Source organism: Phalangium opilio, unplaced genomic scaffold (genome assembly GCF_054372755.1).
Source record: "Phalangium opilio isolate 3A_F unplaced genomic scaffold, DU_Popi_V2 ptg000089l_1, whole genome shotgun sequence".
Classification (NCBI taxonomy): domain Eukaryota; kingdom Metazoa; phylum Arthropoda; class Arachnida; order Opiliones; family Phalangiidae; genus Phalangium; species Phalangium opilio.
This window is the reverse complement of record NW_028324194.1, coordinates 2,952,032-2,976,864: the sequence shown is the minus strand read 5'-3', so window position 1 is coordinate 2,976,864 and position 24,833 is coordinate 2,952,032. Positions and strand designations below refer to the sequence as shown.

The 24,833-nt window shown below is 36.7% G+C and overlaps 1 protein-coding gene across 1 annotated transcript; it reads right to left on the bottom strand.

Moving 5' to 3' along the window:
* Window positions 1-849: 849 nt before the first annotated feature.
* On the bottom strand, window positions 850-21,078 carry LOC149647004 (uncharacterized). Its single transcript, XM_089849577.1, has 3 exons — window positions 21,045-21,078; window positions 11,070-11,099; window positions 850-1,365 (listed from the first exon to the last, which is right to left on the bottom strand). The coding sequence occupies exons 1-3, from the start codon at window positions 21,076-21,078 to the stop codon at window positions 968-970; spliced, it is 462 nt and encodes a 153-aa protein (XP_089705703.1). The 3' UTR covers window positions 850-967.
* Between the last annotated feature and the right edge of the window lie 3,755 nt (window positions 21,079-24,833).

The window sequence follows — 24,833 nt, the reverse complement described above, 5'->3', positions numbered from 1 at the left end:
TACGAAATACTTCCCGGTGGCAGGGCTTCCACAATTTATTGTGAATCTATCGACTTATATACTCTAAATTTCCAAAATATATTAAGAGGCAAACGCTTGAATTCAAACGTCAACAATAACTATATTTAAAATGATTTTAGGAAATTCGTTTCTTTATACGACTTAACAAGAATTAAGGTAAATTAATGACGATTAAAATAATTAATATCAGATATATTTATTCAACTATTTAAGAAAAAACTCTTAATTGCGTCTGGGAATTTTACCACATTTAAAATACAATTAATTCTGAAAACGGCGGTGTAACAATAGGATTTAATGCCCTATTAAAGAGTCTTGTCTCTGAAAAGGCGCAACGCTTTAGTTAATACAATTCGGAATGGAGAAATTTAATGGAGTTTTACGTAAACAGTTTCGGCCCATTTTCTACAAAAGAGGACGAGAGATAGTTTTTGTCCAACACCATGTTCACGGTTTGAAATTTTACATTATAGAGCAGTCTTCAATTCCATCTATTCATTCGTATGACTTGTACGTTTACGTAATATGAAATGACACTTCTGCCTACATCCACAGCCACACTGATGACATTTGAAGGGTTTTTAACCATCGTGAATGCGTTGATGTTTGATCAAATGACTCTTCTGTCTGAATCCATAACCACACTGATCACATTTGAAGGGTTTTTCACCACTGTGAATGCGTTGATGCGCGATCAATTGATCCTTACGCGCACATGCGTAGTTACATTGTTAACATTTGAATGGTTTTTCACCACTGTGAATGCGTTGATGCGCGATGAAATGACCCTTACGCGTACTTGCATGTTCACAATGATCACATTTGAAGGATTTTTCTACACTGTGAATGCGTTGATGCGCGATTAAATGATACTTATGCCTGCAGGCATATTCACACTGATCACATTTGAAAGGTTTTTCACCACTGTGAACGCGTTTATGCGCGATTAAATTAACCCTCTGTCTGCAGGCATATTCACACTGATCACAATGAAAGGTTTTTCACCACCGTGAACGCCTTGATGCGCGATCAAATGATCCTTACGCGCACATGCAAAGTTACAGTGATCACATTTGAATGGTCTTTCACCACTGTGAATGCGTTGATGCGCGATCAAATGATCCCTACGCGTACATGCGTAGTTACACTGATAACATTTGAATGGTTTTTCACCACTATGAATGCGTTTATGTCTGATCAAAGTACTCTTGTTCGTGCTGGCAAAGTCACATTGATGACATGTGAAGCGTTTTCCTTTGTTACCCTTTATAATGTGACGTTGTAGATCTCTTTTAAATTCAGTAGAATATTTGAACGGAGTGGAACGTTTCTTCTTGAACTTTCCTACAAAAATATATAAAAGAAATATAAAAACGCCATATATCCCTTCCAATTTTGTATCAAAAATACAATAACATTCAAGCGCATTTCATAATAAAAGGTAATGCTGAGGCGTACGAAATGAAATTGGTTCATTAAATAAACTAATCAAGGATAAGGAAAACACCTTCGGCATTGACAAAAGCAGTTTTCTTGGCCCACTATTGTTCCCAATTTAAATCAACGACCTTCCGGACACATTAGCTTCCTCCCTTTGCCTATTCGTCGATGACCTTAAAATTGACGGCGAAATTCAATCTGACCTCGCTCGCCTTGAGACCTCTCAAATTACCTTGTGAAACTAGACTATAGAGCTATTTCAATTCGGTAGGAAAGGAAAGCTTTTGAGGCGGGGTTTCGCCATATTGTGCGAGAAATTTAGCATAGAGTTCTTCAGCGGCCTGCACGGAGGGAGGGTGATAACCGGCTCCGTTTATTGGCAGGCAACTGTGACGTTTCCCCCTCTTCAAGTGATATAGCTCTATCCTCTCACAATTTTTCGTGTCTAGCCTCTCGACGTACTTACCTCCCGGTAAGACCAAATATTTTTAGGTACCCTCCTTAAACTCACAATACTCGGGGACATTGCCGCGCAAACTTATCCTCCCTCCATCCTGTGAGGACCCCACGAAGCACTCTTAATTTCGCAGGGTTCGCATTAAAAAAAAACCCAGCCCAAAAAAAGAAACCCGCGGGTTTTTGAGTTTTACCCACCATAAAAACCTACTTAATAAAATCCATCAATAAGATCTTAAATTATGATGAATTTTAAAGCAAGAATAATTTAATTTTAAAGACATTTGTTGTTTGAACTTCTTTAGTACCATTCAAAATTATTTGTTATTTTTAATGAAACATTTTAAGACTTTACTTACTAAGCAGTTACTTTTGAATGACAATTTCTACCATGCACGCAGCTGCTAAAGATAAAAAACCCAAGTACCCAATAAAACCCGGTGGGCTGGGCTTTTTTTAAAACCCTGTATTTTCGCCGGTTTATTCCCATCGTAAAAAAACGTAGTTCCTTTTACCTCTGTCGCTATGGCCCGCCTCTTCTTTCATACCCCCCGTCCCGGGGAAGGGGGTCAGACGCGCGCATAGATTACTCTGTTCTCCATCCCTACTTCTAAAATTAAATCTATCCCTGCATTAACCCATTAAATATTTATTTGAAAATGTCGAGAAAACAATTTAATAGAGATGGGCCGATACCAGTTTAAACCGATACCGATATGATCCGAAACTTCGGAAACCGATACATACCGATACCGATATTTTACCCGATCCTTCGATTAAACCGATATCAAACCGATACCGATATGGCATCCAGTGGCGTAGGAACGGGGGGTACAAGGGTACATTGTACCCCCCTAAAATTCTACTAGGGCGCCTAAATAGGTCAGAAAGGGCGCCAAAATTACACTGAAGTAAAAAGGAGGTGAATAGACCATTTCGGTATTACGCGCGGTGCCTTTTCCCGTCCTAGTGGCGGAGCTAAGAGCCCGTCTTTGGTAAGGCATAAAAAGGTAGAGAGCTTATTCAGCTTCACAAATTTGGGGCGCTGAAAACCGTTCGCACCTTCGCAGAGATGAATACCGAAAAGGTCTAATGTGAAAATCAAGCGGACTCGGAGAAACTTGTTTTTAATGACAACGGCAGCAGGAAAGTTGGACGACGAAACCCAGTCTTTTTCTATTTGCAACTCAATTCGTCTTCTTCTTGTTGTGCCTGCCATTACACTTCAGCAGAGAGAAGTTTCTCTATATTGAAGCTGTTAAAAACGTACTAACAGCAAGGCCCCAGAAGTCCTATAATTCCCATAAAATCATGAATTTTAGAAAGTATCCTATAATTTCTATAAAGTCCTATTTTTTGGTATTTTGGTGTAATTATTTATAATCCCAGCTGTGTGACGTATTAAACTCAGAATTAGCAAGATCTCATTTGGTCAGAACAAAAAATCGCTCGCTCAGGATATTTTTATCTTCAATTGTCTCATAATTGAATTTGATTTTTTTTTTCGTTTTTATTTGAAATTATAGCAATTACTTTGCATTCTGAGCTTCGTTCTAATTTAATTTCACCTAAGACCTTTCATCTGAAATGTCTAAGCTCACAGATTAAGCTCAATTATAGCAGAGACCTTTAATTATAAAAAAGAATTATGGAAATAGGGTTTTCTCTGAAAAACATCCCTTTTAAATAGTTTGATTTGGTAACTTTTCAATCTCTTTTAATCTCTTTTAAATCTGAATGTGTGTCTTCTGTGTGAACCCTTTAGCATTTGATTAGATCTACACAGAAAAAACGATGTTTAGATTCTAAACGTTTTCCTAAACGGGAAAATGCAACGCCTTTTTAAACACGAGCCCAGCCTATACGCGTTTAGTTCTGAAATTTTTATTTTTCAAACGCGTATAGTTTGAAAATGTTTACGTTTCAAACGCGCATAGATTGAAAAAGTATCTGTTTCAAACGCGCATAGATTGAAAAAGTATCTGTTTCAAACGTGTTTAGATTGAAAACGTTTATGTTTGAAACGCGTTTAGATTGAAAACGATTATGTTTCAAACACGTTTGGATTGAAAACGATTATGTTTGAAACGCGTTTAGATTGAAAACGATTATGTTTCAAACGCGTTAAGATTGAAAACATTTATGTTTCAAACGCGTTAAGATTGAAAACATTTATGTTTCAAACGCGTTAAGGTTGAAAACGTTTATGCTTCAAACGCGTTAAGATTGAAAACGTTTATGTTTCAAACGCGTTCAGATTGAAAACGTTTATGTTTCAAACGCGTTCAGATTGAAAACGTTTATGTCTAACCCGCATGTAGTTTTCCAACGTTAATATACAGATGTCGTATAGCTTAAGTAATATATAAACAACTATTCCAAATTATGAAATAAAAATTATTCTTCGAATATCAAAATAAAACGGATCTTTATAGCTACAAAACTTCCAAAGGCATCGAAATTACGAAAAATAAATCTATATATTACTTTAAAATTATGAAAAAAGAAAATATTAAGGTTTTGTAGGACTTCTTTACACGAGGCGAACTGCTAACGCGTTGCAATAGTGTAACAAGTTGGAAAAACCAAAATATTACCTCTCCGAGTCAAGAGGAGGACTACTACTACAAACTTATTAACCTAGATATAGAATTATTTCTCTTTTTGAAGTAAAAAATTAGGAATTATTAAAGCAGTATTCCAAGCATAGCGAATATACAGTAAAGCAGACGACATTTACATCCAATAAAAATATGTCTTGGACACATTTAAATCAGTAAATGGGAAAAAATAGGAAATGAAGTGAATAGATTTTGGAGAGATATAACCTTTATGTGTTTGAAAAGGCCCAATATTCTACGCCTCAACTGTTAACCCTATAATCTTATAGCTACATTCACAACTGGTTAGCAGTATTAACACTACTGTCTCGTTTCACCTCAAAGATTTTCTTAGTTTGCCAACATGAGTGTTAACGTTAAATATCACCAAAGCTGACTTGTGGTTAGACGCACTGAAAGCCAATACGCACCATAATAAGAATGAAAACTTCTAAGCTATAACCCGATCACGATTAGCCCTTTCACTGATCTAATTGCCACCATGATGCATTCTTCTATTATTAAATCTACACCTGATTATTTGAACGTGTAATTAACTTTCGGCTCACTCTGAACCGTTAATGTCCCTTCATTACAGACACGAAAATAAAAACCCACAGTTTAGTTCACCTCAGGCCTCAATTATTTACCGATTGAGTCCAGGCCTAAGCTTCCTTCTTGAAATCTTTATAGCAAGGATTATTCTATATACAGATGTAGTATAGCTGAAGTAATATATAAACAGCAATTTCAAATAATAATATTATATTAAAAAAAATATCCTTGGAATATCAAAATGAAACAGAGCTTTAAAGCTAGAAAAGTACTAAATGCATCGTAGTTACGAAACATATTAAGGTTCTGTAGGATTTCTTTACACATCAAAGCAAAGCGAACTGCTAACGCAGCGCGCTAGTGTAACAACGGACGGACACACACGGACAAAAACATAGACTGCTTTTTAACTCTTTCCGTATTAATTTTGAATTGAGAAACAAGATTATCTTAAATATTAAAATAAATATGTAATTAATATTTGATATTTTCTTCGTTAGTTGTTCGCCTTATTGAGCTTTACATCGTTTTAAAAAAGAACAATTAAACATTCTTGAAAGACTTGACTAATATTGACGTTTGAAATGAAGCTTACGCCTGTTGCTTCGCCTTACTCAAATAGGTAGTATATAAAGGATTCGAATGGCAGCTGTAGATAAGAACGTCGCAATTGCTTGATCCTTTGGAGGGAGATCCCGCCATTGGAGAGCTAGACGTTTCTCGTAACCCTAGCCGATCGCCGCGTACAAATATAAGTACCCTGGTATAATGGTAAAACAGTCAACGTGGTCGTCCCCTAGCAAAAACGTTGAACTGACCGGTCCCAGGTGCCTAGAAAGGCTTAAAAAAAGTGTAAACATATTCTATACACTCATTTGCAAGTTTAGAATCATTTGCAAGTTTAGAATCATCTTGATTTTTAATAGAAAACCCCATTTTGATGTTTTTACGTTGGTACGCCAAGATAACAAATAATATATTTTGATCGGTTATAATTACTAAACCTCTGATCTAAACTTACAGTTCACAACAAAAATGGCACTGAAACATTTTTAAAGGCAATTTTAGCGTGAGTCAAACCGTTTAATGAGCAACACTTTTCTAAAATTAGAATTCATAACTCAAAATTAAACCCAGTTATATTATAAACCAAACAAATATAAAAATAAAATTTTATTTATTTACTAAATATGGGCGAAGTTCTAATATCGCTTTTTTGTGAGTAAATTCTGACTTTTGTCGTGTCAAGTACCAGCGAATGAATGTACCCCATTCCCAAATTTCTGAACCTTGGCCTCTCGGCATGAGAAGGGGTTAAAACCGATTCACCAAATAAAATATTAATTATTCTTCCTCAGATGCTCGAGTTAACTACATGATGTCAATATGTTTATATCCTTTACACCTAGAGTAGGTTTTGAACACGTTTAAACCCTGGCGTTTCGGTTTATGCCCACTTTACGATAAGTTTAGATTTTAAACGTGTTTTTAAAGGCTTTCAATGCGCTGTTGTGTTTAGTTTTTATATTTTTAGCTATTACACCCATTGGTACTAGTTGGTTTAGTTTTCGCACGTCAAATCTAGGGGTTTAGATTTTCAACATGTTTAAATCAATTGGATGTGCTCAAAACCTATACTTCGTTTTTTCTGTGTAGGTGCTATAACGCTCTTTAAGGCATCTTACATTCTCAATAAAATAAAATTATCAACACTCTAGGTCTTATCATTTATGAGTCCAATATAATCCTATAATTTTAAAAATCCGGTCCTATAAAATACTATAATTTTGCATAAAGAATCCTATATTTCCTATTAAAAAGTTCTTAAAAAGAGTTGGTGCCCTGACATACGGGCAACAATGACTGAAAAAAGACTAAAACGTGTCCAGAGAGGATTGATAAAAAAAAAGGTTTTCAACAACCAACACCTATCGGACACCAGTTTTGAATTCACCGTTTCACTTGTCACAGCAATTAAAATACTATGTTTGAATCTTGTTCAATATATTTTTCGACATTTTTCTTATCTTTGGGAAGGGGGCGCCCAAATTCATATTTAGACTATACCCCCTAAATTCGAAACGTTCCTACGCGCCTGATGGCATCGGTATCGGTCCATCTCTATAGATGATTCTCGATCCAATTTCGGTACTTGAAACTATAAAACTGGCTTATCATATACGACAAACCCATTTTGGACACTAGTAACGTTATCCAAAAATAGATGAAAAACTGTGCTGTCTCAGAGTTTAGGTCTTATGGCGCCATCTACTCTCAACATAAGTATTTATTTTCTTTAAAAAATATCGGGTAGAAATATCGGTTCATTTATAACCCATACCGATATATCGGTTAAAGCCAAATATCGGTACCGATACCGATATGGCATCGGTATCGGCCCATCTCTACAATTCAACGCTGGAACTTAAAGCAAAGCTCGGGTCCAGTGGATCTGTGAGCACCGAGTGGATACCCTACAGATTGACTTTCCTCCTGAATTCCAGGTTTGGCTTGGCGAAGGCTAGTGGGCGGTTTTTATAAATGCACTTATAAATCCCGCCCACAAATGCCTTCTGCCTTCGCCAAGCCTAAACTAGAGTTTATAAGGAAAGTCACCTGAACCCGCGTTTTGCATTGAAATGTTCATGCTGAATATAAGAACTTCTTTTGTATAAATGGTTCCTTTATAGGCTATTCCTGACTATTCTGAGGGCCGGATTAAGCAATTTTGCAACCGGGGGCCGAGATAATACGCGCCCCCTTAAGCCGGGAAAATGGAATATCAAATGTTGCTGAGGGGAATAGTTTAACTTAATGCGCCCCCAACAAGCCTTGTGCCCGGGGACCAGTGCCCCCCCCTTAATCCGGTCCTGTGATCATCGCGTGGTTTGATCGAAACTTTTGACGACACACTTCAAATGCCCAAGATTTTCCCTAATTTGGAGCAAATGCCTCACTCAGGAAAAAGGTTTTCACTTTTCCACCTTGATAGCACCCACGTCAATATCGTATTCCATTTACAATAAGCTATTATATTTTTATGCGGGGGCTGTTTTCGACTGGACATCTTTAATATTCGCTTCCAATCAAGGCCATGTTAATGTGGTTAAATTGTTGGTAGAAAACGGAGCTCAGATTGATAAGAAATCTATTGCGGAAGAAACTGCTTTGTACTGGGCATCCCAAAAAGGCCATTTAGAAGTTGTGCAATTTTTGATCGAAAAAGGTGCGGCAGTTGACGCGATGGATTTTAATGGCTTTACGCCGTTAATCGTAGCTTCCGAAAATGGCCACTTGAATGTAGTACGATCATTGCTCCAAAATGGAGCAAACATTGAGCGCGTGGCGAAATTTAACCTTACACCATTATGCGCTGCTATTCGTGGTGGTTCATCAGATGTGGTTCGTGCACTAATCGAAAACGGCACAAATGTCACAAAAACAAGAGACGATGATATTGGCTCGACACCTTTACACGAATGTTGTGCATTGGGCCACTCGGAAATAATCACGGTCCTCTTAGACGGTGGTGCCAATATTAACGCCGTCAATAATGACGGGAAGTCAGCTTTGGACTTGGCTATCGAAAAACGCAATTCGACTATTTCAGACATTCTTTTGAACCGTGGAGCTAAATTCGGCAAAGATATACAAAATGAAGAACTGAGAGAAAAGGTTTCAAATATGAATGATCGTCTTAAACGATTCCAAGATGAATTGAAATCGGTCCTGAATGAAAAAGACGAAGCTTTGAATGAAAAAATGGAAGAAATTGAGAGACTGAAGAAGAAGTACGAAGAAGAAATAGCAAGACTAAAGAAAAAGCAACAAGAAGATTCTGATGCAAAAGAGGTTTACTCGACCGCCCTGGATTTGCTAATCGACGAAGAGGACAGAAAGAGTGATGAAATAAGTCATTGAAGAAAAGAACCGAGAGTTAGAAGAACTGCAGAGCAAAATGTCTGAACTGACCGAGGATAGGCAACTATTGAAAGTTGAAAACACAACCCTTATGGAAGAAGTCGAAAATCTTAACAAAGACCTCGAACAGTCTAAAGCAGATTTACAATCTGTTAAAACAGATTTGCAATCTGCTAAAACAGATTTGCAATCTGCAAAAACGGGACCCTTATTCAAGGATTGCACAATAAAAGTTGAAAAGGGTAGCTCTTTGGTAGTTCAGAGTAATGCATAGAGAATAAAATTTCTTTCATAATAAAGACTGAAAAATAATGAACTGTACAAATTGAAAGGATATAGGCTATATTTAATTTTTCATATCGATATTTTAAAGACACCTAATTAATTTCCATTTCCAAGAGACCTTAGACAGACTGAAACGGATCTGCTATCGGTCAAGGCGAGCCATATCTACAATCACTGTCAAGGCCCATTTACACTAGACTAAAATCTTACGTTCACGTCGGCGAAGTCGCTTTGTTCGCTTCATTAGACTGTTCACACTTGTCAACGACTACGTAAAATATTCGCGGGTTTAAGGTTGAAAAAATTCAATTTAAAATCCTAAAAAATAGCCGATACGCATTCCAATAAGGACAAGGTCCAAACTGAGTAGAGCCCTAGAGTGCGTCTGCCGTCTGCTAAAGAAAAGGTCGCTAAAAAGAGGTGCTGCCATCTCGACACTGACCGACGAAATTGAATTTTTTCAACCTTAAACCCGCGAATATTTTAAGTAGTCGTTGACAAGTGTGAACAGTCTAATGAAGCGAACAAAGCGACTTCGCCGACGAGAACGTAAGATTTTAGTCTAGTGTAAATGGGCCTTCATGTAAAGCTGTAGTTCAGAAAAATAATTGTTGCAATAATAAAGAATGAATTATATTGATGATTTCAAATTAATTTCTCCTCACTTTTTAAAATGATTAAAAACTATTTAATATTGTAGTGAATTTTATAGAGTAAATTTTACTGAACTCTTACTTATAGAGCGACCTATTTCATGAGCTTTGTTTATAATGGCTAAAAGTAAACAGTGAAAACCAGCAAAGGTGGGAAAGCTCAAACTGCCCAATAATATAAACAAAATTGGAGGGAAGAAACTTCTGAATTTGTCTGTTAGTAACGCTCAAGCCTTTAGTGTCAGTAACTTAGTGTAGATGGCGCCTATTTCTTTTTCTCACTTTTAATATGATTAAAAACTATTAAATATTGTAGTGAATTTTATAGAAATAAATGGATTTTATGAGGAATGGATGATTTAAAATGGATCAAGGAGGATTATAAAAAAAGTGGGAAAAAGTGGAGCCAAATATTACCTAAAATCGAGAATGATATGTAAGAGTGTGGCAGAGATTTACAGTGAAGTTTAAAGTTCTGCTAAAATAAAATTGAATAAAAATTAATTGATTTGTTTCATTAAGAATTAAAACAATATCCGGAAAACTTATTAATGGATCGCGAAAATTATAAAAACCATAAATGAAAGGCTAAAAAATAATTATTATATATTGTTTGAAACAAACATATTTTATTTGTAGAGAAAGATAACTTTATCTAAGACAGATTATAATACCTTTGCATCGTGTTCTTAATAAATTTACTGATAAAGGGAGTTTTTGTGGAAAGGCTCATCGGTGTCCTGAAGGAGGTGACATCACACCCAAATTGCGTTGCATTAAATTGGTAAGTCCTTAATGGATTTAATACTAATATTGTTATGAAACGAATGACTGGATCCCGATTTAGTTTGTAAACAATAACTACCTAAAACCCCAAACACTTAGATTTTTATTGCTCTGTGATGGACGCATTCCCCTCATTGTTTGAATGGAAAAGAGTAGTGTTCAAGGTTAGGTTTAAAGGAAAGGTCAACATAACATAACAGTATACTTTAAAAGAACAGCCTTTTTCTAAATATAAAAGGAAAAAATATATAAAAAAATTAATGGTCTCTCATTACAAAATAATTAGCATTTAATTAGTAATAAAAATAATCGAGGACTACTGCGCCATGATTTGCTAAACAAAAACACTTACCCCTAAAAGGATCGGGTGAATTCTCACAGGCTGAGAGAGTAAGGGTAAGTTAGGGTATAGCCCACAAGATCACAGGCGTGAGACGTTTGATCAGGGAGTAAGGAACGTTAGAGGGAGTATTAAAGCGAATAGGCGCGTTCGTTAGATTCGTGGCTAAAATCGTCTCTCTCTGGCGCTGACTCGGGGACTCAACGCGGTGTCCGCGCGCATGCGTCAAATTTAAAAACCGTCGTGCATCTGTTTTTTAACGAGGTATTTTTCTGTTCTCGCCGTTACGGCAAGCCCGGCCGCCGGCGGCTCGAGATGCGCCGCTCGGCCTCAGCCGATGATATTTAACCAAGGCATAGTGTAGTTTTCGTGTCTAATTCTATTCGCAGAGCTATATTTATGTTGAAATTTAAAGAAAATCTTATAATATTTAGTTGTTATCAATCTGGGTAGCTTTTGCTTGGACTATTTAAGACGCCGTGCATCTGTTTTTTAACGAGGTATTTTTCTGTTCTCGCCGTTACGGCAAGCCCGGCCGCCGGCGGCTCGAGATGCGCCGCTGATATCTAGCCAAGGCTTAGGGTAGTTTTCGACTTTTCGTGTCTAATTTTATTCGCAGAGCTGCTGGCGGTAGTAAACGACGTCACTCGCGCCCGCGCGTTAGCAAAAATTGAGGAACGGAGATAAAAATTCCTACCCCCCACTTTCTTTACCATTTGCCACTGTATGACGGTTTTTTTAGCATTAGATCAAAACTCCCTCTAACGTTCCTTACTCCCTGGTTTGATATAGCAGACGCCACTAAACCAATGGCGGTTGGCGCAGTAGTTCTCGATTTTAAGACTAATTAAATGAAAATTATTTCGTAATAAGAGATCATTTATTATTTTTTATATTATTCCTTTTAGGCCTATATTTAATTTAATGAGTTTTATTTATTTTATTTTATTACATTTTAGAATCGCGCGCATTTTGCGCATCACTCCGATAAATTCACCTTGGATCCGCGAGCTCTCCCAAGCTAAATTTCGTCACACCATGATTTTTTCTGTTTACTCCTTGCGTATACAAGGAGCTGGATATTTGGTATATTGAAAATGTGTTAATTTCCCTTGCTTTGGCTTAAATTACACATAGCTCTCATTTTTCAAGTATTTTAAATGTTTTTGAAGAATAACAACCAGTAGAATTTCAAGGATTTGAAAAAAATAAAGAAGGGGAACTCTTAAGCAAGTTTGGTTTTTCTTCTCAAATAGGACACAAATGAAAGCATGAAGCCCATTTCTTACGCGGACAAGAAATCGACTTCAGAAAATGTACCCTGACGTTGTCACTTTGAGTCTTCAACTTTGCTCAGTATATTCAGAAGTAAGATGAGAATAGAAGTAAAGAGCTCTAGCTAGCATTGGTAGTAGATCCTGGCACTAGTGAACAAATTTGAGGTTTTTATGTCGCTTCCATCGCGCCTACACTAGAGAGAAAACAAGTTGGGAAACCAAAATAAACCTCTCCGAGTCGAGACGAATTTACTTTCCAAACACAGGTCCACCATGGACGAAAAGATACTGAAGGACGGATGGCAGAGGGAGAAAGTTGAAAAATACTTGTTAATTCGCCTTCTAGCGGCAGATAGTAGCAAACCAGATAGTGGGGGAATCAACGTTCTAACGAGGGAAGCAGCTAAAGTCTTATTCTAAGGGAGCGGTAGCTCCCTTAGATAAGGCCTGATGACGGCTCTAATGTATAAGGAAGGTTTTTGGATTGGTTGTTACTTTTTTCGTATTAAGTTTATTGTTTTGAAATTTTTCTACTGAACTAAATTCCGGGCCCTTAATATGTGGTAAAAATTTCAAGATGATCCATCCAATAGTTCGTTTTACAAAGCATAAAGTTGCTAAGGGTGGTTTTCATTTCCATAAAATTAATCACAGATTTTGGCGTAAAACTAGAAAATCTCCATAGAAATAACATGGTAAATTTTCCAAACTTACCCATTTTGTAACTACCCTTACAAAAATAACTATACGTTTCATAGATTTGAAAATGGTCTTAAATGAAAGCCCCATTTTTAAAGTAGGCGCCAATTTTTGTTTCATTAAGAAAAACAAAGTTTAAGTATTGTTTTTAATAGATTTAAGTACCTGCTCCGAATTACGTGGTTTACCCTTAAACTGGGAAACTTAAGACTTTTTTGCTTGGGTTAAGTAATAAAGAAAGTCATTCTAGGACTTACGTCGTTTTACTGCGGATATAGTGTCTTAAGATAATCAAATTGGTAGGGCAATTAGCTAGCTTAATTGTCATTATAACTTTTGCGCGTCCAACTAATTTAGTTGCGAAGTACAGATTAAACCAAATTAAACAAAATAAGCAATTAAAAATAATTAAACAAAATAAGCAATTAAAGATGATTACCAATTATAGGTAATTAATGTAGATTACATATTATAAGTAATTAAACTGGATTACCCATTGTAGGTAATTAATTTAGATTACCAATTAAAGGTAATTAAATTAGATTACCAATTAAAGGTAATTAAATTAGATTACCAATTAAAGGTAATTAAATTAGATTACCAATTAAAGCTAATCTGCATGGAATCTTTATGAGCATAGGAGTATGGAATCTTCTGTGCACAGGTCAATGGAATTTTTTGTTCATATGGTATATTTATGTGCACAAGTATGAAGAATCTTTATGTGCACACAAGTCTGAAGAATCTGTTTGTGCACAGGTCTACGACTTCTGTTTGTGCACAGGTCTGCGACTTCTGTTTGTGCACAGGTCTGCGACTTCTGTTTGTGCACAGGTCTGCGACTTCTGTTTGTGCACAGGTCTGCGACTTCTGTTTGTGCACAGGTCTACGACTTCTGTTTGTGCACAGGTCTATGGAATCTGATGTGCTCATTTCTATGACATCTCTTTTTGCTCAAGTCAATGTAATCTGTTTGTGCGCAAGTCTATAACATTTGTTTGTGCGCAAGTCTATAACATTTGTTTATGCGCAAGTCTATAACATTTGTTTATGCGCAAGTCTATAACATTTGTTTATGCGCAAGTCTGTAACATTTGTTTATGCGCAAGTCTAAAACATCTGTTTGTACACAAGACTAAAACATCTGTTTGTGCACAAGTCTATTACATCTGTTTGTGCACAAGTCTATTACATCTGTTTGTGCACAAGTCTAATACATCTGTTTGTGCACAAGTCTATTACATCTGTTTGTGCACAAGTCTATTACATCTGCTTGTGTACAAGTTTATTACATCTGTTTGTGCACAAGTCATAATCATCTGTTTGTGAACAAGTCTATAACACCTGTTTGTGAGCAATTCTATAACACCTGTTTGTGAGCAATTCTATAACACCTGCTTGTGAACAAGTCTATAACACTTGTGAAAATGTATACGGAATATTTCTGTGCACAGGTGTACTTGATATTTTTGTGCACAGGTGAACGTGATATTTTTGTGCAAATGGGTAAGGAAAATTTTTGAGCATAGGGATATGGAATGTTTTTGTGCAGAGGTCCATGGAATATTTTCTGTGTACAGGTATATGAAATGTTTTTGTGCAGAGGTCCATGGAAATCAGTTTTTTACACAATCCTATGACATCAGTTTGTGCACAAGTCTAAGGGATGTGTTTTTGAGCAAATATTTGACATATATTTTTGCACAAATATTTGACATCTATTTTTGCACAAATATTTGACATCTATTTTTGGACAAATATTTGACATCTATTTTTGCACAAGTCTATGGTATCTGTGTGTGTACAGGTCTACAAAATATGTTTGCGCACAAGTCTGAAGAATCTTTATGTGCACTAGTGTACGGAATCTGATGTGCATATGACGATGACAGCTCTTTTTGAACAAGTCTATTAAGTAAGTTTTTTACACAAGCCTATGACATCTGTTTGAGCACAAGTCTATAACATCGGATTGTGCAAAACCTATGATTTCTGCTTGTGTACAAGTCTGTGGAATCCATTTGTGCACGAGTGTACGTAATATATTTGTGGGCAAATCTATGGAATCTGTTTATGCGCTAGTTTACGGCATCTGTTCGTGCACGGGCCTACGGAAAATGTTTGTGCAAATGGGTGTGGAATATTTTTGTACACAGGTCTATGTCACATGTTTATACAAAAGTCAATAGAATATTTTGTGCATAGGTCAATGGAATCTTTTTGTGCACAGTTTTATGGAATCTTTTTGTGCAAATGGGTATGGAATAGTTTTGTGCTACGGGTATGAAATCTTTATGTACACAGGTCTATGGAATCTTTAGCGCGCAGGTCTATGGAATCTTTATGTGCACAGGTCTTTTGAAACTTGATGTGCACTAGTCTATAGAATGTTTTTGTGCACAGGTCTATGACTTCTGTTTGTGCACAAAACTATGGAATCTGACTTGAACACATCTATGACATCTGTTGTGCACAAGCCTGTGACTTCCACTTGGGTACAAGTCTACGGAATCTGTTTATGCACAGGTCTCCGGAATCTGTTTATGCACAGGTCTCCGGAATCTGTTTGTGCACAGGTTTACGGAATCTGTTTCTTTACAGGTCTGCGGCATCTGTGCACAGGCCTACGGAATATTTTTTTTACCACAAGTCTAGGGAATCTTTTTGTGCACAGTTTTATGGAATCTTTTTGTGCACAGTTTTATGGAATCTTTTTGGGCACAGGTCTATGACATCTGTTTGTGAACAAGTTTATGACTTCTGTTTGTGCACAAAACTATGGAATCTGACTTGAACACATCTATGACATCTGTTGTGCACAAGCCTGTGACTTCCACTTCTGTACAAGTCTACGGAATCTGTTTGTGCACAGGTCTCCGGAATCTGTTTGTACACAGGCTTACGGCATCTGTTTGTGCACAGGTTTAGGGAATCTGTTTCTTTACAGGTCTACGGCATCTGTGCACAGGCCTACGGAATATTTTTTTAGCACAAGTCTAGGGAATCTTTTTGTGCACAGTTTTATGGAATCTTTTTGGGCACAGGTCTATGACTTCTGTTTGTGAACAAGTCTAAGACCTCTGTTTGCGCACTAGTCTATGGAATCTGATGTGCACATGTCCATGACATCTCTTTTTGCGCAAGTCTATGATGTATTTTTTGCGCAAGTCTATGGCATCTGTTTGTGCACAGCCCTGTGACTTCCTTTTGTGTACAAGTCTCCGGAATCTGTTTGTGCACAGGTCTACGAAATATTTTTGCGCACAGGCCTACTGAATCGGTTTGTGCCGAGACCTAAGAAATCTGTTTTTTCTAAAGAACATTTTTCTGCAAATGGATACGGGATATTTTTGTGCAAATGGATATGGAGTATTTTTGTGCACTGGTGTAGAAGATATTCTTCTGCATATTTTTGAGCATAGGGGTATGGAATCTTTTTGTGTAAAGGTATATGACATCTCTTTTTGCACAAGTTTATGACATCAGTGTGTGCGCAAGTCTATGACATCAGTTTGTGTGCAAGTCTATGACATCAGTTTGTGTGCAAGTCTATGACATTTACAGGAAATTATAGTAGACTAGCTGTTATCCGCGGCATCGCATGCTAGTAGTAAGAACTTCCATCAAGAATGGGTACATTTTACTGATTCGACTAATATTTTTGTAGCATCCTAGGAGCGAAGGCACTCGGCGTCGCCCATCAGCTCGTCGGGACATTTTTTATTACTTTACAAGCAACATTATATAAAGAAGGGTTTTTAAATATCTGGCCGCCATTTAAAATGATGGCAGCAAATCTATCCCGAAGAACCATTCAGCCCGTCTATAGGCTAAAAGAATCCAGTGTACTAAAGATTTTGTGAAATCGGTTGAAACGCGCGGACTTTCTTACAAAGAGAAGATTTTTTTACATTTCCGGGCGCCATTTATTAAGATGGAGGCGGATTGGAAAAATCTTTCTTTGTACGCGCCTACTACTTACGAGTAACGTTCCTGCAAATTTTCAGCCTTCTAGGGCTAGCGGTTTGGGCTGGGCGTTGATTATCAGTCAGTCTGTCAGTCAGTCAGGACTTTGATTTATATAGATATAGATGTATAATTAAAAAATAGGAAAATACAAGACAATTACTCTTGAAAAAATAGCAAAATATAGGTTGCAAATGCTTTTAGAGTATTAAGACAAGATTTACAAAGAAACTTTGGTTTAATTATAACCATAAGTTCGTAAGATATGTTACATAAATTTTTCACTGGTTACTGAGAGCTTGTCTCGAAGTGACGTAAATGAAACTTCATAGATTCTCGTAAAGCGACGCTTGATGAAGCCCTGTCAAAGGCTTAGTACAGACTAAATAGGAAGATGGAGTAGAAAATCGCGTGTAGTCAATTCTCGCGTCGTTCTCGAACTAGCTCTCATTAAGTCTCTAGCATTTCGAAGTATAGGAAGTGTCATACTTATGGAACATAATCTTAGAAACACATGCTATAACTTTAAAACATCACAGACTTCCGTGACAAATATTTTTAGAGGCTTCCATAGCTTTAGCTACATACCTCATGGAATACTAAACTAAAACTTAAAACGCGATAGGAATATCTGAATCACAGATCGTTAGCTTGTATTGTAAATCCACGGTGGCTGATTGCTAGTAGCAGGAGTTCATAATAACCCGAAGTATGAAACTGGTTAAAAAGCCCGTAACAACAAAGTTTCGCCGTAAAGCTCAGCGGATTCATACACCGCTTAACTCCCAAAGAAATAGTTGCCCCATTTTTTAGCGCCCACGCGCATTAACTTACACACTTCCGGTTTAGCACTATTTTTATCTTGTGATTTTGGGAGCGAAAATGGCTCACGTCTGCTTCAGTTGGAACGGTGTAAATTAAGCCTTGGCTAAGAAGTTGGCTTTTAGTCGAGGTTTCTAGTTTTCTACAAAACATTTAAACGATCGTCATTAATGTTTTGTTGTGATATGTGTGAGTGAGAATTCCGTGGTTAAATTAAAATGGTTTGGGCAAATTTATTCGCAGTATTTTTAATATAAGAATTGCAACGTGTTTCTACGTCCACCATATCGCCATTTTTCTTTTCAACGGAGATCCCAGCCAACGGAAGTTTTGGAACGAAAACCAAGGAGCATAGATACCACTACGATATACTGTATACATAAACAGGCTAGTCCTTTCTATGCGCAACGACAGAATCTTGTTGTTCGCGATTTTTACCACTAGCTCTATGGCCAGTTTCATACTTCGGGTTATTATGAACTCCTGCTAGTAGCTAGTGGAAATCGGCATTACTTTCTGTCAAATTTCTATGTTTTATAACAAAACCAAAAGTGAGAGGGGACAAAATATCTACAATTTCGAAAAATAGGAAAATATAGGAAAATTATCGAAATTATAGGAACTAATAGGAAGACATCCAAAAATGGAAAAAATTATAAAATTTAGGAAATGTGGTCACCTGGCACAGGTCTACGGAATATGTTTGTGCACAGGTCTACGTAATATTTTTTAGCCTAGGTTTACGGAATCTATTTGTATTATTGCATCCACTGTGCTTTGCACGTGAAAACGACGGGAAGGCAATTTGAGTTGGACTGGGCGTAAAAGCAATCAGGATTAGTACTTCTATAATAGATGGTTAGGGCCTTGTTAGTTCAATCGCGGTAACTAATAAATGCGCAACACCACCAGACTTAAATGGAGCACCTGCTTTTCAGTATAAGTTTTAAAATACTAGTTTCTAAACAATTTTAACTCATATTCAGACTGAAGTCACAGATATTAATAAAAACTGTCTTTGTAGACAAAGACGCGAAAAAGTAAGAGATAAGTGTAGAAAATTAAATGTTTGAAGTGACAGATATTAAAATTTTCATTTTTGAAGACGTGATTATAAAACATCTATTATTTGAAAAAATTTCTTATCTTAGTTTTTTTCACAAAAATTTCAGAGAATCTACCTTGATACTACTGTTTATTTTCTAGAAACATTTGCTTCGAGGAAGTTCAAATACTCGGATATCTGAAAAATAGAGCTAGATGAATTTATTTTTATATTTTAAAATTGAAAATATTGCGAACCGAAAATTACATTCGCCCTTTGACTGTGATGTAGTTATTAGAGTCAAAAGGATCTGTAGCTGGATCGTGATCTTTTGAGAGATATACAACACGTCAATTTTTGAAACTTCGAAAACTTTAAAAATAACGAACACGTTTTGTTAAGTTTTCATGCTTATTTTATTTTGTCTGCTATCAACGATTTTCTGTCCATTTTATTCTCCTTATAGGCCTGAATACTCAAACTAACTCTAAATTTTAAAAAGAAAATAAAATGCATACGTGTTCTATTTTTAAAATGATGCACATGTTTAAGGATAAAATATTTTACTTAAGGAATTTTGGTGAAAAAAACTAAGATAAGAAATTTTTTCAAATAATTGATGTTTTATAATCACGTCTTCAAAAATGAAAATTTTAATATCTGTCACTTCAAACATTTAATTTTCTACACTTATCTCTTACTTTTTCGCGTCTTTGTCTACAAAGACAGTTTTTATTAATTTTGTCTTGATGGCTCTAGCGTTTTCCGGGATTTGACTCCGCATTTTCATAACCCCCTCCATTTTGGGGATGAAAAGGGGGAAGTAAGCTTTACATTGGTTGTTTAGTCGCTTAGTAATGGGGGCAGTAATGGGTTGCCATTGGTTCTTCAGTATTACTTCGTCCATGGGTCCACCAACCAATGAGAAAAACCGGAAATACGTAGCTCAAATTGGCGAGGTATTGCGTAAGGTTTAATCGTTTAACATTTCCCTGTGTATTCTCATTATTCTAATGAGCACCTAATATCTATCACTTAAGTGTGTATTTAACTTTCGGCTCACTCCGAACCGTTAACACCTCATGTAAGAGGACACGAAACAAGGTCAATTCTGGCTTAAATCTAGGGTATCTTATTTATAGAACCAATCGCTTCAAGTATTAAAAGCCAGTTATTATGTGGTGAAATAATAAGTTGCGTTTACACTATATATAAATGTAGTAAAGCTGAAATAAAAAGTAAACACCAATTTGAAATGTTAATATCAAAAGATGTTCTTGGAATATTGAGATGAAACAGAGCTTTATAGCTACACAACTACTAAAAGAATCGTAATGCCGAAAAATATTTAAAATATTTCCATTTAATATTTTGCAAAAAGGAAATGTTATCGTTTTGTAAGAGATCTTATCATACTACTCGCTTTATATTAACTTTGATATGCGTGTAGTGTTTCGATTCGGATGCGATCTTCATTACTCGTTCTATATAAACTCTCACTTGTGTCATTACATAGAAATAAGTTTATCTTAAATAATTAATTAAATATAAATGATATTAATTATTTTAATCGCCAGTAAATAACTTTAAAAATAGTTAAATCGTTTAAAATAAAGTTGTTCCTATTATCTTTCGAAACTTTGCTAATATTGACGTTTAAAGTGAAGGGTACCCCTCTTTCCCGCTTTCTTCAAATTTTGGGGTATACATACGTCACTCGGAGAGGTAAAAATTGGACGAGTTTCAAAAACAATTTCCTGTCCCCTTCTCCTCATCCTAAAGCCGCGGAACACGGACGCGGGTGCTTGAATCTAGTTCAGCCGTCTACCGCCACGAGCGGGTCACGATTTAGAGGGAAAATTCAGAAACCGCTACCAGAGGGCCAGCCGTTAGTTATAAAGAATATTCACTTTCACCAAGAGAAGAATTTAGTTACCTCGATACTTCTAGTCTCATCTTGCTTCTGGTATATTCAAAAAAAAAACAAAAAAAACATCAGACTTCATTTCTATAAGAGATATATATGCAATGATAATGTAGTTGAACGCTAACCATTTCTATAACTGAAACGTTGCCACATAGTAATAAGGTCCTCTGTTTAATTTTTCTCTAAAATGTCATTCCAGGACGACAAGAAATCTTTCTAGCAGTAATCTGCACTTGAATTAGGGACTGTACCTGAGAGTTTATCAACCATTGCCGCTCTCACCATCGCTAAAAGAAATCCGAGAAGCAATTATTGGCTTAACACTCAAGCACTTTCGGGTAATTGTATTTTGAGGGAGGGTCTTAATATATAATTTTACAATTTCTCTAATTATCTAATATCAAAAGCAGACAAGAAATAAGAGAAGAATTACGGAGTAAATACAGGACAGGTGGCGGTCTACACGATGGGGAATTCCAAATCTCGTTCAGATATAATGGAGGCGTCAGAGGGGAACTCTAAGTCTTGTTTAAACATAATGCAGGCGTCAATGCGTGGCGACATTGAAAGCGTTGAAGCTTGCTTGAAGAGAAAGGAAGACCCAAACAAGAGAGATCAATTTGGCCGGACTCCCTTGATTATCGCCTCCTATTTCGGCCATTTCGATGTCGTAAAAATGTTGATCCAATACAAAGCCCAAGTTAGTCTGTCTCCCCTAGATTACTATGGAGATATTAAGGAATCAACGTATATTCTTCCTTCGAGTAATAAAATACTGAAATGCTTAAGGTCGAGATCCCTGCTAATTAAGCTAATAGGCCTATATTTTTATGCGGGGGCTGTTTCCGACTGGACATCTTTAATATTCGCTTCCAATCAAGACCGTGTTAAAGTGGTTAAATTGTTGGTAGAAAACGGAGCTCAGATTGATGATAAAGACATTATGGAAAAAACTGCTTTGTACTTCGCTTCCGAAAGCGGCCATTTAGAAGTTGTGCAATTTTTGCTCGAAAAAGGTGCTGCAGTTGACACGATGGATTTTGAAGGCTTAACACCGTTAATCGCAGCTTCCGAAAATGGCCACTTGAATGTAGTACGATCATTGCTGCAAAATGGAGCAAACATTGAGCACGTGGCGAAATGTAACCTTACACCATTATGCGCTGCTATTCGTGGTGGTTCGTCAGATGTGGTTCGTGCACTAATCGAATATGGCGCAAATGTCAACAATAAAAGAGACGATGATATTGGCTCGACACCTTTACACGAATGTTGCGCATTGGGCCACTCGGAAATAATCACGGTCCTCTTAGACGGTGGTGCCAATATTAACGCCGTCAATAATGACGGGAAGTCAGCTTTGGACTTGGCTATCGAAAAACGAAACTGGACTATTTCAGACATTCTTTTAAACTCTGGAGCTAAAGTTGGCAATGATGTACAAAATGAAGAAATGAGAGAAAAGGTTTCAAATATGAATGATCGTCTTAAACGATTCCGAGATGAATTTAAATCGGTCCTGAATGAAAAAGACGAAGCTTTGAATGAAAAAATGGAAGAAATTGAGAGACTGAAGAAGAAGTACGAAGAAGAAATTGCAAGACTAAAGAATAAGCAACAAGAAGATGTTGATGCCGTCCTGGGTTTGCTTGACAGAAAGAGTGATGAAATTTGTTTCTTGGAGAAGAAATTAAATGAATCGGAAGAACAATGGGATTTGATCATTGAAGAAAAGAACCGAGAGTTAGAAGAACTGCAGAGAAAAATGTCTGAACTGACCAAGGATAGGCAACTATTGAAAGTTGCAAACGCAACCCTTTTGCAAGAAGTCGAAAAACTGCAGACAAAAATGTCTGAACTGACCAAGGATAGGCAACTTTTGAAAGATCAAAACAAAAACCTTTTGGAAGAAGTCGAAAAACATAAAAGTGACCTCGAACAGTCTAAGGAAGACTTGAAATCTGCTGAAACGGGGCCCTTATTCAAGGATTGCACACTAAAATTTGAAAAGGGTAGCTCTTTGGTACTTCAGAATAATACATAATGAAGAAAATTGCTTTCATAATAAAGACTGAAAAATAATTAACTTTACAAATAGAAAGGATAGATATTTAATTTTTAATATCGATATTTTAAAGATACCTAGTTAATTTCCATTTCTAAGAGACCTTAGACAGTCTGAAACGAAGACGAGCCATATTGAATTGAATTGAATTTTATTTTGTGCATGATATTAACAATCATTGTAATGTAAAGTTGTATATCAGAAAAGTAATTGTTGCAATAATAAAGAATGAATTATATTGATGATTTCAAATTAATTGCATTAAGGACAGACAGCCGAATTTTGATACCAAAAGAAAAGGCTATGATGCAAACTCTCAGTTGATCCTACAAATATTGTAATTTTTTAAGTTTTTGAGTTTGGATGTTTCTTAGTCTTAATTCCGCTATAACTTCTGATTGGATTTGGATGAAATTTGACATGTAGGTTGATTACGACCTGGATTAACATACAGGGTACGTTTAAACCCACTAGTAGGTTTGCTACTGATAATTTTATTTTTTGTGACAAAATTGTTGTTACTAACTACCACGCCGAGCAAGCCGTGTGAAAAAGCTTAGTTAAAACAATATGATACCGGCCTGATTAGTAAGGCCCAAGGAGGATGTATAAGAGGAGAGACTCGTTCTAGAAAGTGGGGAGGTAAAAAAATAAACGAGAAAGTGACCGCATGCAGTGGCGTGCAACTTCTACGCGCAGGCCTTTGGTAAAGGCATAAGTTTATCATGCCTCTAAGTACACAAATATGGGTTACAACTGGGCATCTTAGGCAGGCTACTGTGATGTCATAACTCTTATAGCGCTAAGATCCGAAGAGAGAAAATTTTGAAATTTCTGTCGCGGTGCAGCCACCAAGCGGTCGAGACGATTACTAAATGGGTCACGTGAAAAAAATCATCCAATGGGATAAAGGAGATTTTTACGTTTCGTATAGGCAGGCATTGGGGGGGGGGAACGAATTTTACTTAAGCAACCCCAGAATCCCTCTCTCTCTCGTGAGATAGAGGCGGTTTCAGTCCTGAAACATTCTAAAAGGTATAAAAGAAACGCTAGGCTAGGCAGTACAATTTTGTATTCAAGTTGAGGTGATAAATGATACGGAGAGAATATAGGGTTTCAATAAAGGGAGCCAGACAAACACTATTGCCATAGGAGTAGCAGCCATATCTCTACTTAGAGGCATGATAAACTTATGGTAAAGGTGATTGTTGTTGGAAACTAGGGATAGTAAAATTTTGAACAAGCTCAAGAGGCAAGAGAATGGAGGCTTGAACGCATGGGCGGGAAAACGGGATCGCGACTCTTCGCGAGTCAGCTGTTATACTAGGGACTGAATAAAGTGTGACTTTTTAACAAATTATTGAACATTTTGACTCAGGTAATGTTTCAAACAATATTATCCTATTTTCACTTATCAAACCTTCGTAAACTTTAATCTAGGTGCATGAATTTAGGCTAGAGATGGCCGATACCGATCGATACCGGTACAAACATGAACCGATACCGATCGATGCCGATATTTACTCACTATGATCCAAAACCCGATACTTCAACCGATACCGATATGGTATCGGTTCATCCCTAGAGTAGTAGGCGCGTGCTAAGAAAGATTTTCGCTTATTAGTTGTTAGATAAACTGAATTCAGGTACTTTTTATATAAATGAGAACTCGTCACGATTGAAATTCATAGAAATGAGATATTATCACCTAAAAATGTCTTGTAGCGCCATATAACACATTTTAAACGAGTATCGGTTTAGTATCGGTATCGAACCAACCGATCCGATACTATCGGGAAACCCCGAGGGATGAACCGGTACCGATACCATATCGGTATCGGCACCGGTTCATCCCTAATTTAGGCCCTACGTATTGGTAGCTTTTTCATAGGGGCTCTTTTATTCCTCCAATTTGATTAACATTGTCGTTCACATTTGGGTCCCGTGTTTAGTATTTAGGGTCAGGGTGTTCACA